We start from the raw sequence: 20,304 nt of genomic DNA, 5'->3' as shown, positions 1-20,304 counted from the left end.
CATTCGCACTCTCCCGAGCGTGCACGACGACGTCATTGTACGGACCAGCCACGACGTGGGATGCACTTGACTGTGGGCCACCTGCAGAGCGCCGGGGCATCGCGGCAGGGCATTATCTATGTGTGCAGGCATGTACAAGTACCTCTGGATTTGCTCATCAACCTTGGGTCCGGACTCTCTCCCCTTTTGCCTTGGTTTCGCTTGAGCACCGCACCACCTCCCTGTTTCTTTTGTCTCTGCGTCGTTTCCATCCTGTTTGCATGCCGGCTTAAGATGCAGCGATGAAGATTTTGGCCATAGTTTTGTGGCTCTATGAGAGAACCTGCACCTGGACACCAAAAACAAAAAGGGGGGGTGCCAGTGACGTCCAAGTCTTCTTCTGGAAAGGAATGCGTCCGGCCGGCTCTCTGAGTCTTGTCCCCTTTTAGGAGACGCATACGGACGGGCATGTGTAGGCCCATGAATTCTACACCAAAGAAAAAAAAGCAGGGGGATGTGAAGGTGTGGGAGGTATCTATGGAGGAAATCTGTTTATTCTTTGTTTTTGTTTTGCATTGCTATTCTGTATGGTATTATTTTGTATTCGTCTTTTTTTTTCTCCTTACTTTGTTTGTCTTCTTTGTTACGGGTAATGATACGGAATGAAGAAATGCTTGAAAGCAGCAGTTTTCCTTTGTTTTTGAGTAGCAGGAACACTAACCGTGCTTATTCGTGATATTACCGTCTCGGTGGGTGAGAAGTGCTGGGTTAGACCGTGGCCTAAAGCCAGCATCGTATCACATGTGAACGGCCTTAGACGTGTGGATCCACGGCCCAGCTACGCCGAGGCCAAAAAAAAAAAAAGAACCGGCGATGCAGTCGGCGCGAGCCAGCTCCACGGATCAGATCTTCAGTGTGCGCCGAAAGCGTGCGACCCCGGCGATGAAGAACAGCTAGCCAAACACGTGAGTCCCAGGTCTGAAAGTGTGATGCACAGAAGGAAAGAGGCCCCGAGACATTGCACATTGGGCTGGCTGCGGCTGTCGCCGGCTGGTGGCAGCTGATGTGCGCGGGAACCAGCTAAAAACAAAGGGCGAGAGAGGGTTCTGTCTGGCCGTTTAGAGCGCTTGCTGAGACACACACGAGGGCCAGAAGAGGAGGACAAGAAACGAGAAATAAAGAAGCGGTTGATTTGGTGGGCAAAGAAGTCTATTTCTTCTTTTCTTCTCACACTCGTTTTCCGAGTTCTCTTTTTTTTTTTTTTTTTTTTGTGGACGTTTTTTTTCCTTCTTCTTCTTTTCTCTTGCGCTGTTGCTGCTTCATGCCCGCTTCTGGCTAGCCCCACCAAACCCTGAAGACGTTTCTCTCTTTTTTTTCCCCTCATCTAAACGACTCTTTTTTTTTCTCTGTGATAAGGCCGTCTCTGTACCGCAAGCAATCGTCCGATCCGCGCCGTTTTTTTTTTCATAATCGCCAACTTCTCTCTCTGCCACCTCCGATCCGGCCTCTCTTCGCTTTTTGCTTCCGTGCCGTCTTGTCATAGTCCGGCGTCTCTCTTTCTTTTCTGCCCTTCTTCGTGTAAGGGCCTAACCCTTCCCCCTTCTCCCACTGATACCACCCCCCCCCCCCCCCCCCCCCCCCCGCCCGCCCCCCGCCCCGCGTTGTCTTCTCATCACAGCCAAGTGCCGTCGTCTCATTTTTTTTTTCAACCAGACGGCCAAGCTAAAAGAAATCAAGCCTGGCTATCATCTCTCACGAAAAAAAAGCCCGCCAGCCCCCCGCCCACTATCCACACCGCCGCCACATACGCTTTGATGGACGACGATCCGCTAGCAAAGAGTCTCAAAACCCAACGCCTCAGCTTCATCCATAGACTGTCCGAGCTCCAACGCGAGGCCCAGAGCGATCCTGTGACCAGACCGTCTGCCGCCGGCGCTTCCATTGGCGGCGCATTGCCCGAAGAGGACGAGCCCGAAAGCGCCGCCCGGACAACCACAACTACGACTACAACTGCCACCGGCACTGCCTCCAGCTCCATCCCGCCCCGGGCCGCCGCTGCGTTCCCTTCTTCCCCTTCGTCTTGTACGAGCCCGCGCTCGCCGTCATCTTCGTCCTACGGCTTTGGCCCTGACCTGGACGGCGACGACGAGTTCCGCAGCAAGCCTCGACAACGTCTCGACCGAGCACTGTCCTTCATGGCGCTAAATCGCATTCCCGGCGATGCTGAGATCTACGTCGGAGGGTAGGTCGAATCGAAATCCCTCTTTGCGCCCACCGTGCCATACCTGGTTGCTGACTCTCTTTTCTTTTCCTGTCCAGTGTCTTTGCCTTGAAGCGCCCCCAGGCCCTCAAAGATCATGGCATCACCCATATTCTCACCGTCTTGGGCAACATGATGGATGGCGTTGTTCCGACTGATGTCTACAAGCACCATGTTATTGAGATTGACGATATGGATGATGAAGACATGCTCATACATTTGCCTGGAGCTGTCCGTTTTATCGACGATGCTTTAAACGGCCTCCCTCACACCCCTACCGCTAACACGAACGAGCAACCCAAATCCCCAGAGACACAACCTTCACCTTCACCACCACCTCCCCCCGCCCCAGAGCAGGTTGTTGAAGAATCCATAACCGATAGAGCAGATCGCGAGGCAGCTGAAATGGTATATGGATCCCGGCCTAAGCTAGCGCCGGCGCTAGAGCCGGCTCCCGTTGCGGAACCGACACCCCCATCAAAAGAAGCAGGAACAGCAGCACCCGAATCTGCCTTGCCAGCGCCTCGCCGTAATGCTGTCTACGTCCATTGCGCCATGGGCAAATCGCGCTCTGTGACAGTCGTTTGCGCATATCTCATGTGGAAGTACCCCGAGTACTTTGGCCTCTCGGCCGTTGTAGCCCTCGACCCCGCACGCAAGATACTGCGCCGCCGCCGCGGCCACGACGCCATGCTCGATGCCGTGGAATGGGTACGCCGCGGCCGCGACATTGCCGACCCGAACCCAGGCTTCCGCGAACAGCTGGCCATGTGGTGGGAAATGGCCTGCCCCGAGGACGTCGAGAGCCACCCCATCTACCGCAAGTGGGCTTTCCGCCGCGAGGTCGACGCCTCGGTTGCCTGCGGTATGGCGCCGTCCATTCTGCGCTTCGAAGATGAAGAAGACGCCGCGGCCCTCGCGCGTCTCGAGCTCGCTGAGGAAGACGACGATCTGGACCTGGACCCCGACAGCGGGCCGCGCACACCTGGCGCCGGCGGAAGCAGCAGCAGCAGTGCCAAGCCGCCGCCGCAGCCTAGTCTGCGGTGCAAAATGTGTCGGCGGACACTCGTCACAGCGCCCTTTATCGTCAGTTCGGACCACCAGAACCCGTTCGCGCCCGACGGGGCAAACCCCGATGCGCCGTGCCAGCACTACTTCATTGAGCCGCTTAGCTGGATGCGCGAGACGCTGCAGGCCGGCGAGCTCGAGGGCCGGCTGCTGTGCCCAAACAAGCGCTGCACGAGCGCCGTCGGGCGCTATTCGTGGAAGGGCTTCCGCTGCTCGTGCTCCGAGTGGGTGACGCCGGCGTTCAGTTTGCAGAAGAGCAGGGTCGACGAGGTCAAGGAGCTGCCTATTGGCCAGCGCATGCGCGAACTAGGTATTCGGCGGCCGCCGAGACGTCAGAACCTCTGAGGCTTGGGCATAGGGAAAAGGCGGTGCGAGCGTAGATACTTGCAAAGATTGAAGCATAGACGCGGGGAGTATAGAGAGGGTATAGGGCTTGGTTAGGAACCTAGGCGGGGAGATTTGGATTTGGCATGAAGTAGAATGAATTTACAAGAACTCCCGCTTCATCAGGGGGCCGCGACAGCAACACGCTGCCGAACGAACAACAAATACCATCTACCTACACATGTACATAATCTCATCTTTCACGTCTCACTACCATATGCTCTCGACCCTGCGCCTCCTCGAATACACGGTAGAGTCATGGGCCTAGCCGGTGGTTGCTTCTACTTTCGTGGCTGCTCGCCCGGCACAGTCGGCCAGAAATCGGCTCTGGCCATGCGCTCGCGGTTCAGCTGCGACTGCTGGTGCTGGCGCTTGGCGAGCTCGAGGTCTCGGCGCTTTTGCTTGCGCAGGTCGAAGAAGGTCCTGGCGGTGGGATGGGGGTTAGTGTTGACGCGGGGTTTGTGTGTTGATAGAGAGAGAGAGAAAGAGACAAGGACATGCAGGTCGAGGAAGATGGGAGGACTCACTGGACTAGAGCAAAGACACGCGGCTCTTCTGGTGTGGTGGGTGGATTCTGCCAGACTCGTTGTTAGCCTGTCCCATTCTTGACCGCATAGATGTTTGCAGACAGGACAATTCACCTCTCCAGAAGAAGCCTTTTTATCATCGTCGTCGTTCTTCTTCTCTTCATCCTTCTTGTTTGTATCTATACCGTCTTTCTTGCCTTTCTCCTTGTCCTTGTCCTTGTCCTTCTCCTCCTTGGCCTTCTTTTTCGCCGCGTACTCCTCCTTTAGCTTCTCAATCTCGGCCTCGACCTCCTTCTTAGTGCGCGCCTCGATGCGGGCTTTTTCCGCCTCTGGGTCAACGATGGGCGAGCAGAACTTGCGGTCTTTTAGGTGCACGGGGCACACATAGAAGAAGTCCTGTGGGACGGAGGTTAGTCTTAGTATTCTGTCACGGGGCTTTGTGTCTCGGTGTCTCGTGTGAACGCTGGGAGCCCGGTCGGCCCGCTTCCACAACTACTTGCCTTGCCTTCAGGGCTGTCTGAAAAAAGAACGGTTGTTGTAGCCTTGTAGCAGATATCACAGCCCTTGCTGGATGCGTCTGCTACTCTCCGTGCCGTGTACTTGTTGACGAATGACATCACCGGTGAGAGGAGGGGTTATACTAGACGTAAAGGCCAGGCAATAAGAGTTTCGCCGTACTGTAAAAAGAACCCCCGCCCCAAAAAAGAAAAGCAGAGAAGAGAGTCCCGGCGCTGAACTGGAAGAACACTATGAAAACAAATCAAAGCTCACGAATATCTCTCTCTCTGCAGCTTTGCAGGTCACCATCACCAAACTGACCTCTCCCATTCACGCAGATTCATTCACCCGCCCGCGCGCCACACGCCATCTTGCTTGCGCTTGACGCCACGCCACGCGCTACAAAGTGTGGCGTGCCGTAGTCAAAAGCCCCACATCTCCGTCTGCGCAACCACCCGAGCGGCGTGAACAGTGGAGACGCGCGGAACTCGATCTGGCAGGGAAGGAGCAGTCGCTCGCGTTTGTTGTATGTATATATGTATGTACATGTGTATGCACACAGCTATTGTCCTAATGCAGTAACTATCTATTTTTTTTTCTCCTTTCTTTCGCTGATTTTTTTTTTCGCCAAGTTGCAATTGCCTACTTGATAACCTGCCTCGACTAATTGGCTTCTTGCCACCGATTGACGACACAGAACATCCTCCGCCCTTCTAGAAGATTTCTCGCCAGTGCCAACTTTTTACCCTCCTTGCTGACGTAAAGTGGAAGCTCTCGACCAAAAACAACTTCACACCTAGTTTCTGCATCGCATCTCGCCATCGACCTCGTCCGCTCTCTTTTCTTTTTCTTTCCTTCAATTATACATCTCGCGCCTCTCCTCACATCTTCACATCATGGCTGGCCCCAGCCTTAACTTAGACAGGCTCAGCCTCATCTTCCAGTCCAGACCAGATATTTTAACTGGCGTCCAAAGCGCAGCTAGTACGTGGACAAATCATTCTTCTGGCGCATAGCTTCTTAACTGTCTCTCAGTACTCTCCAATGCCTCCCAAGGCGCTAACCTACCACATCCATCTAGATACGCCCGAGCGCATAACCCTCTTCAACGAAATCGCCAGCTTTGTCCATGGCCAGCTTCACAACGCGGACGAGCCCTCGTCCAAACGCCGCAAAACCGAGACACCCACCGCTTCTAATACTTTGGGGAGGGAAGCGTCCAATGGCGCTGCTAGCGTCGCTACAGAGCCGGTTCAGCTGGAAATCAAAGAGATTTCGCTGAGCGTCCCCACGAGGAAAAAGCTGGACCTGTGCTTTACTTCTAGTGGTCTCTACGGAAGGGCCGGTGGAAGCAGTGAGCCCGTCCCCGGGACTATTTTTGCCTGGTCAGACATTGGTGAGTACTTTGTGGAATAAAGCCAAGTTGCTCGTCATGATCGAGGCTAACACATCAGTCTTCCCCCAGAATTCGCATTCTACCTCCCGGTCCCCGAAAAAGCCCAAGTTCAGCACAACTACGTTCTCCTCCCGCGCGGATACTGCTTTGGGCCTAAGGCCGCCGCCAGCCCCGACCCGCTCGTCTTCACCGTCAACGCGACGCCGCCCAAGGCCGGCACCATCGCGGGGCCGAAAGCGGCCGCCGCGCAACCGTTCGCCGGGGACTACAACTCGCTCTTCGACTGGGCTTTTGGCGCGTTCCTGCGCGGCGCCGGCAGCCGCGTGCAGATTATCGCGTCGAACCCGGCGCGCTTCCACTCCATGGTCAAGCAGAGCCACCGGCCCAACGAGAAGGCCGTGCACATCAAGGCGTTTCGCGGGTCCAAGGATGGCTACCTGTTTTTCCTGCAGACGGGTATCCTCTGGGCCTTCAAGAAACCGCTGCTGTATATCCCGCTGGAGCGTATTGTGGCCGTCAGCTACACGAGCGTCCTGCAGCGCACGTTCAACATGGTGGTCGAGGTGTTTAGCGGCGAGGGAGACAACACGGAAGAAATTGAGTTCTCCATGATTGATCAGCAGGACTACCAGGGCATCGACGAGATGTACATCAAGAAGAACGGTCTACAGGACCGCAGCATGGCGGAGCAGCGCAAGGCCAAGCTTGAGCTAGCCGAAAACGCCAAAGCTGCCAAGAAAGACGGCGACGACGGTGAGGATGCCGCTGCCGCGGCCGGCGACGTCGAGATGGACCAGGCCGCTGAGGATGCGGCGCTCGCGGCGAACCCGGCGCTCAAACACATGTCGGCACTCGAGCGTGCTGAGTGGCAGGAGGAGCAGCGACTGCAGAACGAGGAGGATGAAGAGGAGGAAGACTATAACCCAGAGAGCGGCGACGATAGCGACGGGTCTGGAGAGTCGAGTGAGGAAGACAGCGACGCGGGGTCCGGCGATGACGACGACGACGACGAAGATGAAGATGAGGATGGAGGTGATGACGCAGAGGATGCAGAAGAGGAGGAGCAGGAGGAGGAGCCTCAACAGCAGGTCAAGGCACCGGCAACACGTGTCGGCGGCTGGGCAGCTCTCAACAAGTAAAAACCCCTCCCCCCTTGGGTGTATTTGCGGTCTATTTCCGGTGAGACGTCGGCTTGTGTCTGCAGTATCTCGCAGGGTGTCTACTGTAGCCCCTTCTATTAGTCTTGTGCTCTAGAGAGACAGACCCTGTTGCTCTCTTTCTCTCTTGTGTTGGCTTTGTTACATCTTCATTGGTCTTTGCGCTGGCGTTTTTTTTAGAATAAGCTATCTAGATTTGGATCTGTTTGGTGTCTGTATTCTTCACATGCGTTTTTGACTTTGTTCTTTTCCCCTTCCCAAGTCTATCCACCGCAGTTTGGCTAGACAGTGTGAACAGCAACGTCTGGCTTGTATTGACCCTAACTAATTAACTATTCTATTGTTTGGCATGGTTGAACTGGCCAGGCTTTTAACAGGGGACTGGTCAGATCTGTAGGTATTTGCTTATGTGCTTAGAAGAACCGGAAGGGCAACAGTCTCGCAGCGCCAGCAGTGGAAAACACGGACGGCACGGCATCAGTGTAGCTGGGCGCCGAGCCATTGTTGGACTGTGTGACAGGCGAAGCCGACGAGACATACGACGCCGACAAGCTTCCCGACGACGCCGACGACGTAGGAGGGTACTCGGACACAGGGGATGTCACAGTCAGAATCGGCAGTGTGGCGGATATAGTCGTCTCAGGGGGCACAGCGGAGCTCGGAGCCCCGTACGAGTACTCGGGCAGGGTCGGCTCAGCCGACGAGACGACCGAGGTTGTCCAGCCCGACGAGACGGCCGACGAGTGCAGCGGCAGGTACGACGAGACCACCGACGGCTCGACGGGCGGCACGGGCTCGGGCAGCGTGGCCGTGTACGAAACCACGTCGGAGAAGACGGTCAGGTACTCGGTGGGCACAGAGACAGAAGCCGAGGCCGGGGTCGGCTGCGCCGACGAGACGGTCTCGCCTGGCCAGTGCTCGGTGCTGGACGCCGTGGCGACGGAGGTGTAGACGGCCGTACTGCTGTGGTAGTGCCCGTGGCTACTACTGCTGCTGCTGCTGCTACTACTACTACGGCTACTACTACCGGGGTAGACAGGCTCCCAGGATGAGACGTGGAGAGCAGGCGATGGAGAGCCGTACGAGGGAGGCTCGCCGTAGGTTGAAGCCACGGCGAAGCCGCTGCAGGAAATGCTATTAGTACATACCAATGTCTAGTCATGATGGAGTATACGTACACAGTAAACGAAAGGATAGCAGAGGTCTTCATAGTGAACGGTAGAAGAGAACGTGCGAGGAGAATCTCAAAAAAAAAAAAAAAAAGGTAGCAAAAAGGCAAAAGTGAATGTGTGTGCGGAACGAGTGAATAGACGAACTAACTTAAGAAGAAAGCCTGCTGAACAAAAAGCTTGTTTGCTGGACAAAACACGCGCCCCAAGACGTCCTTTTATATTTCCGGTCCTCCAAGCCCAAATGCCTCCGTCCGTCTCGACGCCAACACACTCACCCCGGCGCCACGTAATCCCACCATCTCGTCGTGTCAGCCGTCTCTAAACCACAACCCACTGTCTCACACCACACGGACGCCCGGCACACCTGCTCCTCTGCCTATCTCCCACCCCACCCCCATATCCCATCCCAAAAACGCCACACAGCTCCCCACACACGCACGGCACTTCTTCTTTGCACCTGCATCCTCTCAAACACCCCGGGCTGCCAGCTGCCGTGCTCTCCCCCCCGCCCCCCCCGCCCCCCCGCCCCCCCCATCTACCCGCTCGCTTTCTCTGTGTCCGCGCTGCGTATTCTATTCCTGCCGCCCGCCGCCGTCCCACAGAACGCCTCAGTGCTACGAGCCCAGGCCTCGTATCCATGCGCGTCAACTTCCCGCGCCTGCAGCTGGGCCCATGTGGGCTGCTTCTCGTTTCCTCTCCCCGGATGCTAGACCTACTGTGGAAGAGTCTCGTGCTACCAAAAACAAAATACCTAAAAAAAAGAAACAAAATCCCCAAGTACACGCAAAAGGCTGATTGCACAGCGCAGAATAGGCGAGCCACCTTCAGGAAACACGTACCTAGGAACATTCTGGACTTTGCAGCAACAGACTTGGTGTTCAATTAGACGACAAACCACCCGATTTCCACGGCATTCTGTATGTGCATGGCTGTAAGCCAGGAACCACTCGCTGTGGTTACACACAGCCGTGATACAAAACCCTAGACCAACGCAATCACGAGGGTTATTTAAATGGGTGGATGAACAGAGTTGAGGCGCGGCCCAAACATGCATGTCTAGTATGTTGATGACAGAAAAAAAGTATTGATTGAATAATGCACTGACAATACGAATGAAAGAAATACAAACCCCAGGTATCAAAGAAAGAAGAACAATAAAAAAAAACAATCCGTCATGAGCCACAGCTCAGAGCAAAAGAGACAGACTCCCTGTCGTTTTTTTGTTGTTTGGAAGAGGTGCTTCACAAAACACTTCTCCAAGACCAATCACAGAAAGACGCAAACACGCAGAAACAGGCCTCAACGTAAAACAAACGCCCTTCCCCCAAAACGCCCCCCCCCCGTCGAACAATACTCAATCGAACACCAACAAAAAGGGCAGAGAGCAAAAAAAGAGAAAGAACAAGAAATACCCACTGTGAAACACCATCTCCCAAGCAAAAAAAAGGCATCATGCAGGAAACAAAAGACGCCAAAAAAAAAAGCGCAACACGAAAAACAAGAACGACTGACCAAAGACACAACAAAGATGCTTTGCGTAGAATGCAAACCAAAAGTGCAACAGGACGGGAACCCAATCAGAGTCCAGCTCTTGGCCTGAAATAACAAGACCGAGTCAGGTTTACCTGTCCAACTGCCACCTGGAGTACCTCGCAGATACGGCCACAAAGTGTCGATGCGCCAGTCATCTAAATAATGATACAAAAAAAAACCACAGAGATAGACCAGAAACAGACCACCAGCCTCTTCTAATTTTCTCTATCCTTGGGGCACTTGCTGATGCTGTTGCTGCGGCCGAATCTAGACAGCCAGCCTTTCTTGGAGCTTCCATTTGGCCCACTGGTTGGCGTCAGAGGCGTGTTACCAACGGAAACCGAAGCTGAGTAGCCATGGCCATGGCGGTGAGGAGGAAATGCAAACTGCGAAGCATTAACAGGGGTTCGAGGAGTCATTGGCTTGGTGTTGCTGTTTGTGGTAGCAACACCCCCATCCGAGTCAGCGCGATGGTCGATACTGAACGCTCTGTTGCGGGAGATGGGCGGAGGTGTCGCACTGCTGCGCAAATCCTGAGGGGCAAGGGAATGCCGCTTGTGCCAGGCAGCGGTTCCGTACGCCTCGTTCTCTTTGGGCAAGGGAGTGACAGGAGTTTGAGCCTTGATACTAACGCCGCCGTCGTTGGGCCCACTTTGGTTAGCTGTGGCGCTATTACTGTTCAAAGCCAGTCCTGAGCTGCCGAGAGAGCGGCGCCAAAAGTTGTTTATTCCACGTTGGCGCTGTGGCTGCGCCGGCGGCGGATATGGGCTATTCTTTGGCCCGCTGTTGGTCTTCAAAAATGGCACGCCAGGCTGTGAAGATGGTCTAGAAACCTCATCATAACGCGATTTTCCACGATCCTTACCCGCAAGTGTAGCCATGGTTTGCGGCCGAGAGGGACTTGACCCATTGCCTGTCTTGGCGTTGAGACTAGACCGCCGATGCGGTGGCGGAGGCGCACCAGGAGAAGAATCGAATATAGCCTTTTGGCCTACAAAGTTGCTAGCAGCATTGAACATGGCTTTAGGCGCCCAGTCATGGCCACCAGAGTAAGGCAGTGACAGCAGGTCAGGGCTTTCACCTCCCAGAGCACGAGGCGGCTGCCCTCCTTCACGAATCCAGATATCCAGGCTTGAAGCCAAGGACTGCGCATCCTCGTCATCACTACCGACATATTCACCATGATCATTATAACGCAGAATAGTGGATGCACCAGTAGAATGAGGACGCTTCGCGGGGGGCTCGGCAGTAAAAAGATGGTCAAACACATTTTCACGACGTCCGGGCAGATCAGCAATGGTAGGGGGCTGGAATGATCTCTCAGAAGAGGCATCACCAGTCCTTTGACCGGACAACGGAACTCCACCAATGGAGCCGTTTGATCCAGCATGTCTCATGTACCGAATTTGACCCATGTCGAGGGGGATCGAAGCCGATGCAATAGCGTTACTTCTATCGACAGTCTCGCTTTCAATCTGGTAACGCCGCAATGTTGCTGTTGAGATTGTATCCGGCGTTGGTGGCATACCTGGGTCGTTGATGTCACGAGTGGGTGACTCAGTAATAACTTCTCGCAGGGAACTTCGCTTGTCATCCTTCACCTTGCGTTGGACAAGATTCTTACTAGGACGCAAAACTGGGGTACCAATGACGTTTTGCTCGTTGGCCGGGCCAAAGGACCCACGAAGTCCATATGTATGCTCCAGCTTTTGAAGGGGTGAGCTTTCGTCGAGCATTATTCCGGAAATTGAGCTAATACTGGTGACTTTGTTATGGACACTAGAGTTTCTCTGATCGCGGGGAGTCAAGCTTCGTTCTTGTTCACGAGACGCACCAAGACGAGGTGTGTGATGTCTTTCGGGTTGAGGAGCCTGACTATTGGGACGCGGAATAGACTGTATATCGCTCTTGGCAGTACCGTATATGCTCACAAAAGAACTTTCACTGAGCATGCTGAGGGTAGGACTCCGGAGGCGTCCAGGAATTGAAGCTTCGACAGCCTCAACTTCATTCAAGGCTTCATTGAGACTCGGAAGGTTCACTATGCTACCGGCCTTAGCACTTGTTAGGTAGACATTGCGCAGATTCTCAGTAGTTTCGTTCAAATCGGATAAGAAACTCGGCATGCGGTTCAGCTGGCGCTCTTCGGGCAGTCTCATTACATGAACATCGGCAGATGAGCCTGTATCCACGTTTAAGGGCAGACGTTGTCGTGGGGTCCGGGTACGACTTGGTGTGTTGAATTCATCGTCGATCCGTCGTTGATTTTCATAAATGCGCGATTCTGCTTTTCTAATGGTCTCGCGCTCCTTTAGTAAGTTTTCAACTTGGGACTCCAGCATGACAATCATGGCGACAGCTTCTTCGACTGCCTTGTCCCGCTTTTCAAGCTCTTCAAGCAGGCGGTCATTCATCTGCTCCATCTGGCGCTTTTCAGATTCAACGGCCTCCAAACGAGACTCAAGAGCTTGTTGCCGTTCTCTACGATGATACAGCTCAAGCTTGAGATCAAAGTTTTGCTTGTGGAGAGTGGTAACAGTCTAGCAGGGAAATCTAATGTCAGCGGATGTGTGCCAATTTAGGCTGGGGACAAAACTCACAACTTCCATTTCCTTCACACCCATTCCCAACCCATTCTTCCCCGACGCGGAATCTAGAAGCTGAAAAGGAGATGCGCGTTCTTGAGTAGGTGTTGAGATCCTGCCAGGAGAATGTGGTACGCGTGCATCTAAAGGACTGCTAGGATCAGGCGTCATTCGAGCAGTTAAATCGCCTTCCTTACGCTCTTTTGCTAGTTTTTCCTGAAGGTAGGTTGACATTGCGCTAGGACGTATTTCGACAGTGCCTTCTCTGGGAAGTGGTGATGGTCGTGGGGTGTGTACCAGCACAGGCTTAGCGCTGCTGGCATTGGACAAGCGATAGGCGATATGGGCATCCGAAATCTGGGGCGAACTCATAGAGTGTGTGCTTCCGTTGCTGCTCTGTGGTGTTGGAAGGCGACCAAGCGATCCCACGGCGGTCGAACGGGCGTAGTGTGGTGTCAGGTGTTGGCGCTCTAGGCCGGATAGCATTGGTGAAGCGTCCATGACCAAGTAATTTGAAGAAGGGGTTTTTCGGGTATTTGAGGCAGAGGCCAGCACGCTCGGTCTCCCAGTGTTTGTTTATTCTAGATGGCAATAGACCTATGCTTGACTGACAGCTGGATACTATATTTGCCGGGAAGAAACAAAAGAGCATAGAGTAGATTGAGGCCAGTCAGCGACGCGACTTTCTAGGAATATTGAAAGGGCACAAATCGCGTAAATTTCAGCGGAAGGGCGAAGAATGCAAGAGAAGAAACAAATGGTGTAGCAGGTCTGGAATGAAACGAGACCAGTAGTCGCGAACTAGGAAGAACACCCGACTCTGTCTGATTTTGCGCCTAAATAAAAAAAAAACAAAGCGCTCAATGGTGTAAGTCTTGTTTTTTTTTGTCTTGTAGATAGTTATCAAGTTCAACAAACTCAGTCTAGATGGCAGCTAGATCGATGAGGAGTATGGAGTCTTCATTCAAATGAATACCAAGTGGGAAGAATAGTAAAGAAAAAAGAGTGTGTGCGAGGAAGAAACGAAAGAGAAACTGCGGAGGAAAAAAAGCGAATCGGGCAGATCACAGGCCTTGGTAGTACTCCGGAAGTTGTCCAAGGCTCAAATAAGAGAGTTACAAGTAGAGAGACAAGACCAGGCGTGTGCAAGGTGAGGATAGGCAGGGTCAGCCCAGGCAAGTGTATATGATACGACCAGGGTTCCAAGCTCGGAAGTGCAAAGAAAGACAGGGACAGATTTCTGTGAATAGGCAAGGGGCGAGAGTCACGGCAAAAGGAAGCACAAAAAGCAGGTGTTAGGAGAGCGAGCCTGGGTGTCCTTGTCAAAATTGAGGGTTGCGGACGGGGTTCTGGCTGAAGGACGAGGAGGGCGAGGAGGAGAAGCTAAAATAATATGTGTGGTATAAGTAATATATTTTATGTACGACGGGCAAGGTTTGGACGGACCACAACCTCAGAATTTTCGTTTTTCTTATTCCTGACAAGAGCACGGGCGACGTTGGGCTCGAAGACACGAAAAGGAGGACTTGTAAGTGGTAAATGGGAAGAATCGGGCTGAGGGTGTGAAAAAGAGGGCCGCGATGATGTCGGTCGGCCAGCGACCCGGGCTGCGTTGCGGAAAGGGATCCCCCTAGTCGAGAGATGTCGGGCAATGCAGAGTGCAGCGCGTCCTTGTTTTGTGATGGGCAACGATTGGACGAATTGTGGATTGGGGGAGAAGATCGATATGGCGGTATCGGTGAATGGTGAGTACCTATGGATGGATATGGATGCTGGGGCAAGGGGAAGCCAAGGGCTTGTACCGATAGTTGCAATATTTGAACTTTGGCTCAGGTTGGTGGTTGATTTATGGGCGCACCAGGTTGTTGTGCAGGTTGGCCTCTGTGGCTGAGCGGGGGACATGTGGATGGTGTGAGATGAGTGTTGCACCGAGTGAAAACCGGGCGGGCGTAGAAAGCGAAGACCTGGGCTGGTTGGCGATGAATGATGAATGACGATGAGGGGGGGAAACGAACCACAAGGAGCCAAGCCAGTTGGAGACACCCCGATCCGCGATCTACGGTCCAGGCAAGAAGTGAAAACCCTGCGTTTGTCTGGCACACAAAAAGGAAGTCGCGATCGCGTGGCTTCCAACAGTCCAATGGCACGAGGCCAATGGGGTCGGCGCTCGCTCCTGTCCTCCGCCCTGGGAAGTGGGAACTGTTTGAATGCTCCGGGTTTTTGGTCAGCCTACCAGAAAGCAAGAACCGATAGGTCTGTGTCGAGCTGCCCCTGGACCCGAGCGAGTACCGGTACAAAAGCCGCAGCGAAACCTCTGTGGAGGAGTCTGTATCTCTACTTCTAGGCCGATCATGCCCCAGACAGGCTAGACATGGGGCCAGAAAAAGGGTGCCGTTGCAGGCCACCCGCCAGAGCCGTGTTCCTGGCTAGTTGGTGGAAATTTTGGCCAGAACCACTAGTATTAGTGGCAGGTAAAATGCATAAATAGCAGCCGTCTGCTCCCTTTGGCGGATATCTTTAGAGGCGAGTTTGGCGCGGGTTTTATTTGTATAAGTGCTGTCAGTCGTTGTTAGAGTGCAAGACAGTCTAACAGCCGCACGGTAGGGCCATTCTTCACCACAAAAAAAGAAAGCATCAGGAGCGCAAGCTTGCACTATCGGAGCCGATGCGTTATGCATGATTCCGCCAGATACTTGTACATGGTACAAGTGCCCAGATATGATCTAGATGCATACTGGGGATACACATACATACGCAACCCAGGCTCGCATCATAGTAACAAACCTTATAGCCAGCATCGAGGAGGATGACACCTGGTATAGGGGGGGCCTGGCGATACAATAATGGAAAGAGATATGCACTATGAGAGATAACTACAGCACTTGTGCTATTACGTATGTGTATCACTATGTGTGTGTACAAGTAGATACATAGTTGACTATGTATAGTTATGAATTCTTCTGTGCTCGCCCACGTACTACTTATACACCGTTGACTTCCTCCATCTCATGTTGCACAAGACATCTCCTCCCACCTATGCTTTTGTGTTTGCAATTGTGCATCTGCTGTTACATTGCCCTCTTTGCATTCACAAGTCCCGCGAACTCCTTCAACCGCGCAGAGCTGCCACAATGTAACAAGCGACCAGGGCGTAAATAGCTTCTGGGAGTCTGTGAGAGCCTTATGAACCGTGTGCAGGGATACGAATCCATATTCATGCACCATCTCCAGGCGCAGCTCCAAGCGAGAGGTGCAGATCTAAAGAGACGAGAAAGAGAAAAAGAAAAAAGCTGCCAAGTCAGGTCAGGGGAGCAGTCAAGAAAGAGAGAGAGGAGGGCTGTGTCAGTGGGTTGTGTGGCTGCCTCTCCCGCTCGCTCTCGTTCTCTCTCAAGAACCAGTGATGATACATATCTGTGCAAGCAGTAGGTACAATATACACACAGCCATACATAACCACACCTCTCTGTAACCAGGTCTTTGTACCCTCACACGCTACGGGTGCCTGTGCACGCGACGCGCATTGTGCCCATTCTCAAACTTGTACAAAACCCCCAATGACACCGCCTGCTGACCGACCCCGACCCTCAACCGCCAACAAGGGTTTCCAGTTCTCCTGCTTTCGCGAATGCACGACTTGCAGAACGAAGACGCAGCTAAGATCACAAAATCTCTCAATATCTCAGCGCGTCTCAGTCCGCCGTCAGCCATCTCGGTTCGTGACTTGCTCGGCTATTCGCTCTCTTGATGCTGTCTCTCTCTCTCTCTCTATTTCTCTGTGCACATTGGCCCAAGACAGACAGAGACAACGACAACGCACTCTGCGCACAAGCTGAAGACTTTTGGACTTGATCTGTAACTATCTGGGAGAATCAGCATAACCTCTTTGTCTGTAAGATTACCATGTAAAAGATCTGCATTTCTGTCGAAATATGTCACATTCAGTAGACTCGGCAGCTACACAAGTATACACCATGAATAACTAGTAAATACATTCCAACCCTAATCAAAGCCGCCTCACCTGTATGCATATCCCTTCTGATGTCACAACAGGTATTCTTTTCCAATTTATTCTTCTGCTCAAAGATGTACAAAGCCGCCGTCATCTGCAAAGTTATCCATCGAACAGCTTCCACAAAACCAGTCTCCTTTGTAGCCCCCGTGGCCTGCTCCAGTCCGCGCGGTGATTGTCTCGCCAACAAAGATCGTGGAAGAGGAGATACAAGAATAACTATCTTTTTTTATGAGTACACACGCAGCCTGTGATTGAGCCTGTGCTTGCATCCGTCGTGGTTTGTCTCTTTCAAACAAAGCCTTTGTCCCCTCTCGCCGCCTATTGTTCTCCTGCATCGTTGATCCCAAGATGGTGGGTTCTTCCGCTCCGCGCTTCATGTGGAACACCAAACCTTGATAATAGCTGTCAACTAGTTATACAAGTATACAGACCATCTTGTGCGAGGAAATGCCTTGTTTTGTGCTTCCTGTCCTCATTTTCCGTCAATCATTCTCCTGATTCACTGACATTGCTAGAAAAAAAAGCGCACATCATAACCGGGACATGTCCTCCCTCCCTTTTCTTCGGCTGTCCTCCCTGGAACCATGGTTTGGCCATCCCTCCCCCTTCCTTTATGCCATCGCTTACCAGTGTGTTTGTACAAGAACAAGCACAACTTGCATCTTTGCTCGCTGAACCTGGACCCTGAGAACTTTTGCCACAGGGGCATTCCACGCTTGGATGTAAAGTGCTTGCAGGCCGTGGCATCCCAGCAAACTTGGGAGGGGACATTGGATGTTTGTAAAACACCATCAAGTTTGGTGGTCGGCGGTGACGGTGGGTGGTGATGATACTATCTCCAGGGCTGTATGTAGCATGTGGTCGATTCTTTTGAAGAGCTTGGGCGTGCATTGAGAGCGCATTGCTTTTTCTTTTTTCTTTCCATTGCTATCAACTACATATGCATACTAACTATTCACCGAATTTGCTGGCCTCACAGGAGACATAAGCCTGCTCTTGTGTACATACACATGTACACATAACTATGCATAGCTACTTGCAACCATTTGTATACCTAGTTGCAGATGTATAACAACACATCTTATGCCTTTACGTGTCGCTCCATGTCTTGGCTGCATCACCCCACCTCATATCATCTTGTATTGTTCTCATGAAGAACAGAACAGCCTAGTTTTTAGGTTGATGAGCACGTCTACAATTCATAGTTCGTCACTCACCATATGTCTACCAACTAGTTCCTCACGATGCTATCAATGGAACCTCTTTTTCCCCCTGAAAATAAGCCTGCATGTATGCATGTATTCATTCAATACACAAAAATTGTGAAAATGCTTTGACAGCCCAACTACAAGTAATACACCAAAAGAATAGATAGACATTCCCTAGAACTCCTTTCCCTAACTAGATATAACTACTTGCGTAGTTATCGCAAACGTAATATCCAACAAAGACAAGGTCGTTCAGAGTTCATCCTTCTTCTTGAAGAACTCTTCCTGGCTGCCCTCTTCGTCGCCCTCAGCTTCGTGCTTCTGCTCCTTGCCATCAGCAGCGGTCTCCTTGTTCTTCAAATCCTGGTAAGCCTCGAAAACACCAAACTGATTGGCTTCACTTAGTGTGTCCTCGAGCACCGTGATGTGATCTTGCACCCACTTGGGCACCCTTTTACCCTCCTTCTGGAACTTCTTTGCAAATCCTTGGTAAATAGCCAGCGTCTCTTCGACCTCGCGCCGCGTCTCTACTTCGTCTTGAGCAAGAACTTCTTCGTCAAGCAAATGTGATAGCGCGCCGATGATGTCGTCGACGGAAAGCTCGCCTGCGGTATCGTCATGCATAGGCTTCTTCTCCTTGGACGCTTCGGAATCCGGCACATTGTTCTTGGCTCCATCCTTTCGCGACGACGCAACAAACTCCTCGGCGCGCTTGTGTGCCATGGCCATGACCTCTTCGGGGCCAAGGTTCTTGATTTCTTCCGAATCAAACTCAATCATGACCTCGAGTGGTTGCTGGCCCGACAGTTTGTTGGCGTTGGTTTGCAGTTCTGTCGCTTTGACGTTGATTTTGTGCGCGGTATTCATTTCTTGCATATGGGCTTCCTCGGCTTTGCGGCGGGAGAACCAGTTTTTGGTTTCCTCGGGAGAAAGACCCTCGGGAGAAATTTCTCTGCAGTTGATGGTGTTTGCGGCAGCCTCTTTCTGTGGGAGGAAGGCTGCATCTTTGCACAACCGAGGAGTGTTGACAACCATCAGGTAGGCGCATGTAGTGACCTCCTTGATCCAAGCAATGCTGTCATGCGTCGCTCCCGGCGTACAGTGATATTGGACCTCGATGGTGCGCTCCCGGTTTGTCAGGTCACACATAGTTCCACCCGTCAAACGATGCACTAGGTACCGCTGGTCGCCCTTGATCTGCATGTCGGTGGTGGAGGACTTGACGTCTTCCGAGCCCTTTTGCCATTCGTCGTCCAACCACATTCCATCATCGGTCTGGGCCTTGTTGGTGCGTCCCAGAACGTAAGCTGCCATTTTCGGGTCGGGCACGGGCGGGGCCTGACCGGGCGCAGAAGCCAAGGCATGAAACTGGACAATGTAGCTATCGTAGCAGTACTTGTAGCTCCACCAGCCCGACATGAAGTACAGACACTCGCCATCCATTGTCTTGAGGATCTTCCAGCCATCCTCTGATGCCCGAACCAGCTCCTTTTTCTCGTTTTCAATGGCTAGCGCTGTTGCAGTGGCGTTCTCGGTAGGTTTTGGCTCGATGATGGGAATGGAGCACAGATATTTTCCCGGGTGTATATCCATCAGCTCATACATCTCCTTTGGGGTGGCTTGTTGATTCTGAGTACCATCAGTTGTTGTTTGAGCACCAGATGGCACAATGTCGGAACTATCAGAGGATGCTGGAACACCGGCGCCAGCGCCCATGGCAATGGTAATGGCACTGGCCTGCTTAGCGAGCAGAGCTTGGGCATCATGAGGGAGGATATACGAGTCGTCAAAGACAACTTCAAACTATTTGCACAAGATTTGCAGTTCAGCATGTGTTGGCTGGGAACATGGAGCAAATTTCAGAGCTGTAATAGCTTTGAATGATGGGATGGAGCTCACCTGTGGATAAGCGTATACGTCATGGTTGACTGCGTGATGCACAGCGGCCAGCGCCGGTGCGGATAACGCTGCCAAAAGCACAGTCTTTTTTGTTAATGACATGATGAGTGCGGAAACCAAAGATAGACGGTGGGAAGTAATCTAGAAGATTTTGTTGCGACTTGCGCGGAACAGCTTCGCAGATATACTCGCCATCTCGTCTTGCTAAACCGACATTGGCCAAGCTCAATCGCAAAGTGTCCCAACGCGAAAGCGACGACTAGTTACCGAGTATTAGCCGACGACAGCAGTTATGGAGTTATACCCTGACAGTCGATAGGGAGCCACAGCTGATTCTACTATCGAGTGAAGCGGGTACCCCGTTATATTGATAGGTACATTTGGATATGTGCGTGCACATATCCAAATGCGGCCAACTATCCGTAATATCATCATCCATCCACGTTCTTTTCTTCCAGGCTAACTAACTACATGACTAGGAGACAGATTTGTTGGTCTTAGACGTATGTACACTTCACTTCTCGCCTGGGCTGCAAAGGTTGCACTGGAAAATTCTAAAGACCCGACGACGACTTGTTCCGGGAAATCGGGTGCTGTATACTTGTACACATGCATAGGCACAAGCA

The 20,304-nt window shown here is 52.5% G+C and overlaps 6 protein-coding genes across 6 annotated transcripts; 2 read left to right on the top strand and 4 right to left on the bottom strand.

Moving 5' to 3' along the window:
* Window positions 1-1,793: 1,793 nt before the first annotated feature.
* Window positions 1,794-3,652, top strand: BROUX77_004095 (uncharacterized protein; the record flags this gene model as incomplete). Its single annotated transcript, XM_073748819.1, has 2 exons — window positions 1,794-2,221; window positions 2,299-3,652. 2 exons carry the CDS (start codon window positions 1,794-1,796, stop codon window positions 3,650-3,652), a joined length of 1,782 nt encoding a protein of 593 aa, XP_073606520.1.
* Window positions 3,653-3,972: 320 nt separating this feature from the next.
* On the bottom strand, window positions 3,973-4,835 carry BROUX77_004094 (uncharacterized protein; the record flags this gene model as incomplete). The annotated part of the gene is made up of 4 exons (XM_073748818.1): window positions 3,973-4,114; window positions 4,219-4,265; window positions 4,333-4,614; window positions 4,719-4,835. 4 exons carry the CDS (start codon window positions 4,833-4,835, stop codon window positions 3,973-3,975), a joined length of 588 nt encoding a protein of 195 aa, XP_073606519.1.
* Window positions 4,836-5,612: 777 nt separating this feature from the next.
* BROUX77_004093 (uncharacterized protein) lies at window positions 5,613-7,251 on the top strand (the record flags this gene model as incomplete). Its single annotated transcript, XM_073748817.1, has 3 exons — window positions 5,613-5,700; window positions 5,798-6,112; window positions 6,182-7,251. 3 exons carry the CDS (start codon window positions 5,613-5,615, stop codon window positions 7,249-7,251), a joined length of 1,473 nt encoding a protein of 490 aa, XP_073606518.1.
* A 431-nt stretch (window positions 7,252-7,682) lies between these two features.
* On the bottom strand, window positions 7,683-8,479 carry BROUX77_004092 (uncharacterized protein; the record flags this gene model as incomplete). The annotated part of the gene is made up of 2 exons (XM_073748816.1): window positions 7,683-8,391; window positions 8,448-8,479. The coding sequence occupies 2 exons, from the start codon at window positions 8,477-8,479 to the stop codon at window positions 7,683-7,685; spliced, it is 741 nt and encodes a 246-aa protein (XP_073606517.1).
* Window positions 8,480-10,189: 1,710 nt separating this feature from the next.
* BROUX77_004091 (uncharacterized protein) lies at window positions 10,190-13,060 on the bottom strand (the record flags this gene model as incomplete). The annotated part of the gene is made up of 2 exons (XM_073748815.1): window positions 10,190-12,514; window positions 12,575-13,060. The coding sequence occupies 2 exons, from the start codon at window positions 13,058-13,060 to the stop codon at window positions 10,190-10,192; spliced, it is 2,811 nt and encodes a 936-aa protein (XP_073606516.1).
* A 4,971-nt stretch (window positions 13,061-18,031) lies between these two features.
* On the bottom strand, window positions 18,032-19,780 carry BROUX77_004090 (uncharacterized protein; the record flags this gene model as incomplete). The annotated part of the gene is made up of 2 exons (XM_073748814.1): window positions 18,032-19,582; window positions 19,679-19,780. The coding sequence occupies 2 exons, from the start codon at window positions 19,778-19,780 to the stop codon at window positions 18,032-18,034; spliced, it is 1,653 nt and encodes a 550-aa protein (XP_073606515.1).
* Window positions 19,781-20,304: the final 524 nt, after the last annotated feature.

This window comes from Berkeleyomyces rouxiae, assembly GCF_048999995.1.
Source record: "Berkeleyomyces rouxiae strain 22BRR77 chromosome Unknown BrBRR77_ptg000003l, whole genome shotgun sequence".
NCBI classification, from domain to species: Eukaryota; Fungi; Ascomycota; class Sordariomycetes; order Microascales; family Ceratocystidaceae; genus Berkeleyomyces; species Berkeleyomyces rouxiae.
The sequence above is the reverse complement of the archived record's forward strand: the minus strand, read 5'-3'. Positions and strand labels throughout refer to the sequence as shown.